The sequence below is a fragment of the Nannobrachium achirus genome (assembly GCF_963921795.1).
Source record: "Nannobrachium achirus genome assembly, chromosome: 24".
Taxonomy (NCBI): domain Eukaryota; kingdom Metazoa; phylum Chordata; class Actinopteri; order Myctophiformes; family Myctophidae; genus Nannobrachium; species Nannobrachium achirus.
The window spans coordinates 39101647-39110973 of NC_137831.1; the positions used below are offsets into that span (position 1 = coordinate 39101647).

The following is a 9327-nucleotide window of genomic DNA, read 5'->3' on the forward strand; positions in this document are numbered from 1 at the left end:
ACCTTGTACGTAACCTTCGATTCGCTCCGATTCCACCTTACATGAAACTCTGTTGTGTGTGTGTGTGTTTGTGAGTTGCGCGTTTATGCGTGCGAGCGAGCGAGCCTGCGTGTGTGTGTGTGTTGTGGGCGTGTGCATCAGCCGCAAAAATCTGCCGTCTCTTTTCAGTTATACGATATATCGGTTTTGGGCCCCGGTTCAAAAGGTCAAACAGGTCCACAGCACTCAACCCGATCTGCAGCCGACTCACCTTCTGCTCAGCTCAATTCAAGACGGAAAATCTTCCGTCACAGTGTTTCCAGTGTCAGTTTTGCATTGCATTGTGATTACAGAACAGGGCAAAAACTAATTAATTCAAAACAAAAAATATAAGCAATTGAAATTATGAAATCACGGTGGGTTTTCATTGTGTACGAACTGGCTTGTGATTGACATTTTAAGGTGACTTGGCGGCAGCCCCGTGCGACTTCTCGACTGAAGATGTCTGTCTTTGAGATAAATGTACGACACATGGATAATAATTATAATTATAATAACAATAACTATAGTATTTATATTTATATATCGTACTTCTGTTGTATGTTATGAAACGATTAAAAAAATTCGATGATTGTGACATTTACTGGGTTGGTGATTCTATATGGGATGATGGTATTCTGAGTGTGTGTGTCTGTGTGTGCGTAACTGTCATATTTACAACATCATTCATGAATACATCCAGATTAAATCGACTATTGTTTAATGTTAAATTACATTGTGATTAAAAAAATGGGGCCACCTACAATAGAAATGTAATTATTACTAGTAAGACACCTCAGGGTGCTAAAGGGCGAGGTCGCGCCAATTCTTGGCCATCTGGCCAGTGATGTATATGGGAGACCCCTGCATGATAGTCAACAATGTTATGTCAAAACATGCCCATATATGGGCATTACCAAATATACGACATTTCTCATGGTATACTGCGACCTTCGGTCGCAACAGTTAAAAACACATGGAGGGGAAGGGAAAAAAAGCAATTGAGTTGACAGTTGAAATACTTTAATCATTATTACACATAGTGGAGCAAGGACTTCACTACACACACACACACACACACGTGTGCACACGTTAAAAATCACAATTTGTGTTTCAGTCCAAACAACAGTGCAACAACAGACCCATATATAGCCTAGCCCTATATTATTAAAACCATATACCCTAGAATCATTATATCACATAATAACCTGTTTGGTCAACACAGTGTTCATTCTCAAACATTTTTCTTTTCAAGCATAACATGAAGTAACACGGATGCTGTAAGCTGTTGTCGAGAACGCGGCTCTAGCTGTGTGATGCATGTCTCCCCTTCTCTCAACAGTTACGGACTCATGTTCACAGTGTATTATGCGCTACAGTGGAGGGAGACAATTGTCCAAGTTTTACATCTCGACAAGGTACAGTAATGCAGCAACGTGGCATCTATAGCATATAATCTTTATCCTAAATGTCTCTGCAATGAAAAAGTGGAGACAGGATATTTTCAAACATGTTGGGGCTCATTTTAATGACCACCGTACCAGGCCATTTATAAGTAAAAAAAAAAACTAAAACAAAATAAAAAACAAGTGGATGTTTTAAGTCAAATCTAAATACTGAATCAAACAACTTGAGGTTCACTCAAAAACCTGTGTAAGACATTAAAAATGAACCCAAACATGTACCGGTATATAAAAGTGAAACATTTATATATAACAAGTAATGAGTCAGTTCTGCCACTGTCGAAGGCTGGATATTAAAGACGCACAAGAAATAATAAGGCCTAGGTCAAACGGAGCTGGATATTTCATATATCAAGTTTTTTTAGATATCCACATAGAAAAATATCTAGGTCCACACAACAAAGATATCTAGGTCTAAAGTCCCCAGACCTCCACAAGGGGGACAAGCACACACCCAGTAAAGTCTTCAGAGATATCCATGTACCATGTCTATGGATCCAGTGAATCGGATATTTTTCAATGTCTTCACTTATTTATCCGGTTTCAAAAATATCCAGTTTCGCGGCCGAAATATCCAGCTTTGTGTGGCTGCAAGCCCCAATCGCACAAAGAAATGTCTAGCTTCAGAAATATCCAGCTCCGTGTAGCCGGCACCAACTCACTCTTGTCACTCGTGCGACCCACTACTTTTGTAAATGATCTATGAAGAGGATGAAAAGGATATCGCACCAGAGGACTCTGAGCGCGGCGGTAACAAAACCTTCATTGACAGTGAAATATCCCTTTAACTCAGTCGTTCCTATAACTTTTTAGCCTGTGACCCAAAAGAGAAATTAGATGTTTGCCGGAGACCCAAACTAGTGAAAACAGCAGACAAGCTTGCAACGTGTCGCTTCGCAGCGAACTTCTTAATTATTATATATTTATTTTATTCATGGGATTTTGTGGATTAGTTTTTTGTTTTAAAATGTATACATTTATTATTTTTTAAATATAAAAAAAAAAAAAATCTTTTGAAATATATATCATTCTTTACATGTAGGAAAATGAATTCGATTTTGTATTCGTGGTGACTCACAAATGGGTTTTGACCCACAGTTTGGGAATCACTGCTTTAACTCAGTGGTTCTCAACCTGTGGTTCTGGAGTCCTCAAATTATCTTGGGGCGTCCCCAGATGATTGGCTTAATGTGAAACATTGTTTTCTCTCTCAATAGTAAACAAACCAACATAAAGTTTAAGTGTATAGAGGGTATCTCTTTATACCTCTAAAATGTCAAATTAAACATTGGCCAAATTGTCAAATATTAGAGGCAGAAATTGTGAAAATAGCCGATCTACATGCTCACAACGCCTCGCAACGCCTCGCATCTGCTATTTTCACAAACCGTGTTATACAAAATGTCATGCCTCAACTCTTAGTGCTCTTCAGGGTGGAGGAGTCCCCAGTTAAAATATGATTATTTTGGGGGTCGCGGCCAGAAAAGGTTGAGGACCACTCATCTAAGCGTGGGTTTCGGATATCTCTCTGACATATCACATAACGGTGGTAAGGCCACACTATGTAGAACGAGCCCTTTATCATCTGAAATAATCGCTGCTGAACTACCAACTGACAGACTCAGCATGCACAGCATTGCATACTAGCTGCAATACAATGGGCTGATAACAAGTGATAATCTGCCATTGTATCGCACGATAACATTTCGAAATGGGTGCTGACATTCACCAGATGTCTGCAGACACTCAACAACCACTTAAACCCATTGACCCCCAGGCCTCTATACTAGGTACGCTGGGGTTTCCCTCTATAGCAGGGGTCTTCAACGTTTTCAGGCTAAGGACCCCTTTGTTGAGAGAGAGATGAAGCAGGGACCCCCGCAACCTCATAGATTCCATATACAGTAGTTTAATCGTTTGGCAGCACGATTGTCGGTGTATTTTGGATTCATGTCAATTTGTGTTTTCAGATATTTAACCACTTGAACCGTCAATACTTAATACACTTTTTCCCCTCTACACCAAAGCTCTTTGCTGAAAATAGCCGATCTACAAGCTCACAACGCCTCGCGCTGCGAGGCGTTGTGAGCTTGTAGATCTGCTATTTTTGGTTCAAGTGGTTAATATAAAAAAGGAGAAAAAAGTTTCTATCACACAAAGATTTGGAGGACCCCCTGCGGTAACTCTGAGGACCCCCTAGGGGTCCTGGACCCCCTGTTGAAGACCCCTGCTCTATAGTATAACAAATGTCTTTAACAAAAATAAATAACCCATCTACAAGATCACAGCTAGTGAGCTTGTAGATCGGCTTACGTTTGCGCCAGAAACGGGATGCTAAGGTTTCACATGGTTAAAATAAAAGGCACTAGAAATTCATGCATCACTCACTGGGTATACTGTAGTGTAGTCACTCCAAGCTCGATAAGGTAACCAAAATGCATTTAAGTGCTGTTTTGTGCACAACACGGCAGTGCTATTCAGTGTAAAAGAAAAACACGTTTAGCAATTACAATATTCTGCTATTGTTTTGTTTGTTTGTTAAAACGGGTTCCCTATGAGTGATCATCACACCATGCAATAACACAAACAAACTGGCCTTTAGAGAGGCTAAGGTAATGCATATCAATAAGGACAAAGTTCCATAATTCAGAGTTTGATCTCCAACTCTGGTGTCTTGAATGTGTCTCCTTTCATTTGAAGCTGGTTTACGCCATCACGCACCCAAAAACATCAGATCTGCAAGCTTGTAGATCTGCTATGCTTTGTGGAGGGCCAACGCGTAGGGCTGTCGAGTATGACATTTTACATGACGACTAATCGTCAATCAAATAATTGCGATTAACAATTTACAGTAATTGTGTTTTTGTCGTTGACAGTTACATTTCTGTTTGGCTTGTAGGCTTTGAAGTTGCACATGGCAGATATGACACATAACATAAATATACAAAGAAATTACATGACATTTGACAATTTAAAAAAAGAACATTGATAGTGGAAATAGCCGATCTACAAGCTCACAACGCGTCGCGGCACTAGTTTTTGAAGGTGTTTGTAACTATATTAACATTTCTCAACATGGAAAAGATTATGACGATTATGTAGATCGCCTATTTTCCGGCCAAGCGACGGCGCCCATGGGCTAGGAATGGGACAATATGAAAATGTCATATCGCGATTATTGTGACAAAAGAAATCGCGATTTACGATATTATCGCGATAATCAAAATCCATTATCCTGGGGCGTAACACATTTGCCAAAAAATAGCAGATCTACAAGCTCGCAACGCGTCGCGGTTGCGACGCGTTGTGAGCTTGTAGATCGGCTATTTTTTGGCAAAGACATCTGATAGAGAGTGAAAAAAAAGTTCAAGTACGTATATTATAAGTACCTTTTACCAATTATAGAGGGTTTAAGTGTAACCCGATATGCAGCTAGGAAATAAAAACCTCACAATACCCGATAATATCGCTTTTCGTCCCATCCCTAATTCTCCTTTTGCACAAAGATCCCTTTTAGTCACACCCTACCACTACTTCTTGTTCATCCACAGAGCATTGATTCTAGTTGTTTTCTCCATTAGATTAAAGTGCTTTCTTTTCAGTTTTTTCAACTTGTATTACTTGTCAAAATACATTTTATTTGTCTGCCTCATCTTTTTACCATCCCAAGTAATAAAAGTTGAAAAAAGTGAAAAGAAATCTAATGGAGAAAACATTCAAAACAACTAGAATCAATGCTCTGTGGATGAACAGGAAGTAGTGGTAGGGTGTGACCAAAAGGGATCTGGCGCCCTCTATCTTGCAATGCACTACTTTGTGCAAAAGGAGAATATGGGCTCAGCGCGCTCAGCTGCTGAGCAGGACGATGATGTAGATGAGCAGGAGGCAGATGAGGATGAGGGTGAAGTTGACGAACAGCTCCTGCAGGTTCCTCTTGGTCTGGGGGCTCACCTCGATCTGGGAGGCGCGGCGGATGGCGTTCTTGGTCATGTGCTGCACGCGCTCCATGGCGGCGGCGGCGCGGTGCGGGCTCGGCCCCGGCTTTGGGATCGCGGGGAGGTGGGGTGGCGGCGCTGGAGGTGGGTTACGCTATAGGCAGAGGTGGAAAAAGTACCCACATTCTTTACTTAAGTAAAAGAATCAATACCGCAATGTAGATGTACTCTGTTACAAGTAAAAGTCCAGAATTCAAAATGTACTTGAGTAAAAGTATGAAAGTATTGGCATCAAAATAGACTTAAAGTACCAAAAGTAAAAGTACAAAATGTTTGAAAATAGCAGATCTACAAGCTAACATCGCATCGTGAGCTTGTAGATCGGCTATTTTCAAATAGCCAAGGTATAAAATAGGGGCTGAAGTGGTTTGTGTATGTTTTATAACATTATTATTTATATCTGCAAACTAATAACTAATAGTTTTCAAATAATTACTGGAGTACAATATTTGGATCCGAAATGTAGTGGAGTAGAAGTAAAATTATTGGAAATTGGAAATACTCAAGTAAAGTACAAAAACCTCAAAAGTGTACTTAAGTACAGTAAATGTAATGTACTTACACCTCTGACGCTAGGTGGTTGGTTGGGTCGACAGGTTCTTTGGGTTGGGGTGGTTGTGGTGGTGGAGTTGGGTTACAGGACGCGGTCGGATCAACTGGTTCTTTGGGTCGGGTGGTGGTGATGGGTCGAGGTACAAGAGGCGGCTGGATGGATAGGCACGTTGCGGAAGATGGGTTTCCGCGTCACTTGAACTGGGCCCTCTTTTTTTTGGGTGCTTTTTTAGGGTGCTCTGACGCAGGGGGATGTAAGTGGGATCGGCTTTGGCAGATGAAGTGGCCCGGGAGTCAATGGGATTACGCTGGATTTAGTGGGCTGTTGAATGGAATATGGATCCAAGTGGATTAGGACTTGGTTTGATAAGGTGTTGTCCTGGGTGGTCGTTGGAAAAAAGACAAGATGAGGTGGCAGCTGGCTTGGCTTGAGTTAACTTTAGCTTCTGTTCCCTTCTCTACGAAGAGGACTTGGATTTCCGTCTGGGAAAAGGATTAAAAGATAGCACATGAATGAATGGTTGGATAGATTGATGAATGATATACCTTATAATTATTAGTAATTTACTACAAATAATGTATTAGTTTGTATAGTATTATTAATACGCAGAGCAGAAGGTATCCCAATTGCTCATGATCACGATTACATCATTCGACAAAAATAGCCAACCATTTGTTACAGATAGCAGATCAACAAGTAGCGTTGCTCATGTTATGAGCTTTGGCTATTTTGGGGGCGATGAGATTTGTTGACCTAGGGGGTCCTCAGAGATACTACAGGGGGTCCTCCAAATCTTTGTGTGATAAGATTTTTTTCTCCTTCTTTATATTAACCATTTGAACCCTAGCGTCCATATTCTCAACTTTAGCCAAAAATAGCAGATCTAGCAAGCTCACGAGGCGTTGTGAGCTTGTAGATCGGCTATTTTCGGCAAAGATCTTTGGTGTAGAGGGGGAAAAGAGCAGACTAAATACAGAGTGAAAGGTCAAGTTTATTAAGTATTGATGGTTCAAGTGGTTAAATATCTGAAAACACAAATTGACATGAATCCAAAATACACTGATGATTGTGCTGTCAAACGATGAAACTATATGGAATCTATGAACAGGTTGTGGGGGTCCCTGCTTCATCTCTCTCTCAACTAAGGGGTCCTTGGCCTGAAAACGTTGAAGACCCCTGCTGTAGATCAAGGGTTTCCAAACCTTTCGCACCTTTGTTCCCCCGAAATGATCACAATTGAACTGTCGACCAAAATCAACTGTAGGTTTGGTCGACTAAAATCGTACGACATGTACAGTAGTCAACTAGAACTTGACAGGAACTAAAATATTTCAGATGACTAAAATATGACCAAAAACCTGGTCTCTATAAAGCCTCCCCCTGGCCAGCCGGGGCGCCTGATGGAGGGGAATGGAACTGGTTGGAATAACGTGTTCCTTCCACGCGCTACGTCCAACCGGGGAAGCTCCCCCTGTCAGGTGATAAGAAGCGGCCTGCTCACTCCTCATGCATTGAAGGAAGCATGAGCTCAGTTCGGGGCCCTCCCCAGGTTGGCAGAGGGAGAGTAGAGCCCAGGATCACAGCTTAGGCAATTGGCACCGGGTGAAAAAATGGGTTACAAAAATCGTGGGATAAAAATTTAGAGAAAAAAAAAATAAAAATATGACCAAAAACTAAATGAAATGCTATTCTAAAGCAGGGGTCTTAAACGTTTTCAGCCAAGGACCCCTTAGCTGAGAGAGAGATGAAGCAGGGACCCCCACTACATATTGTATAAAATTGTGTCGCAGATTTGAATGTTCATAGATTTCTTAGACAGCTACTCCGACAATAAGAAGTCAATTTCGGAGTGGCGACATGTCGGAATGGAGAGAGCCTCCCGTTTGACAGCACTGTCATCGTGTTGGAGTGATGTGTATTTTCAGACATTTAACCACTTGAACCGTCAAATACTTTGCAAACTTCTTTGCCAAAAATAGCCGATCTACAAGCTAACAACGCCTCGCAGCGCGAGGCATTGTTAGCTTGTAGATCTGCTATTTTTGGCTAATGTTCCACTCAGAATAGGGATGCTAGGGTTCAAATGGTTAATGTAAAAAACATAATCCTATCACACAAAGATTTGGCGGCCCCCCTGTAGTAACTCTGAGGACCCCCTAGAGGTCCCGGACCCCCCGTTGAAGACCAAAGACACTAAAGACTAATGGCTGAAGCTAAATCAATACTTGCCGTCAAATCAACACTGGGCCACTGATAATAGGACCCCAAACTACCTCGTGCTGCTTTAAGTGGAATGACATCAGAGGTTTCAGGCCCACCACACACACACACACACACACACACACGCACGCACGCACGCACGCACGCACGCACGCACGCACGCGCGCACACACACACGACGACAGCTTCTTATCATAATGTATAGATAATAAAGCATAGCTCTGGTTGAGTGTTGCCTGGCTCCGTATGGCCTGCAATGGAGTGCTGAGCAACGCATAGCGCGCCACAAGAGTCTCCATAAGCCTCCGTAATAGGGCTGATTTAGACAGCGCTTTTTGACCTCCGTGAAGTTGGCACCCCATATGATGAAAACATATATAAAAATTGTGTCATTCTTTAGTGCTGGATTTGTGCTGAATTGTGCCATACTTTTTATAATTTGTGCTGGTATAATGTTTGAGATATTTTAATTTATAGTATTGCTGAGCCTTGCACCCCAATTTTTTTCTTTGGCTCCAAATCGCTAAAAAGGGTCTCATTCTTTAGTGCTGGATGTGCTCTAATTTGTGCCGTTGAAATCATCAATTTTGTTTTTATATACCGGTATTATATATAAATATTGATATGGTTATGAATTAGCAGAATTTAGCAGCAGTACATTCTAGTGACCTAAAGAGGGTGGTGCAGTAGTACTTAATAGTAGAACAGTGGTGGTGTGTAGAATATCTAAAGGATTATACCAGCTCAAATTATAAAATTTATGGCACAATTCAGCACAAATCCAGAACTAAAGAATGACACCATTTTTATACATGTGTTCAACACATGGGGTGCCAACTTCACAGAGGTCACATTTTGATGTATTATTATTATTACTGCAAGTGAACAAATGTAAGTGAAACAGCAGAGTTTTAAACCTGTTTACAATACCGTCTGTGAGTTGTAAGCTAGAGAGCAGTGTGCGTGTGTGTGTGTGTGTGTGTGTGTGTGTGTGTGTGTGCGTGTGCGTGTGCGTGTGCGTGTGTGGTCATGAGACGGTGACATACCAGTCATTCCATAACGGTGTGTCTAATCACCG

The 9327-nt window shown here is 41.4% G+C and overlaps 1 protein-coding gene across 1 annotated transcript; it reads right to left on the reverse strand.

Annotated features, from left to right (window-relative positions):
• Positions 1–5327: 5327 nt before the first annotated feature.
• Positions 5328–5489, reverse strand: pln2 (phospholamban 2; the record flags this gene model as incomplete). Its single annotated transcript, XM_080720241.1, has 1 exon — positions 5328–5489. The coding sequence occupies one exon, from the start codon at positions 5487–5489 to the stop codon at positions 5328–5330; it is 162 nt and encodes a 53-aa protein (XP_080576367.1).
• Between the last annotated feature and the right edge of the window lie 3838 nt (positions 5490–9327).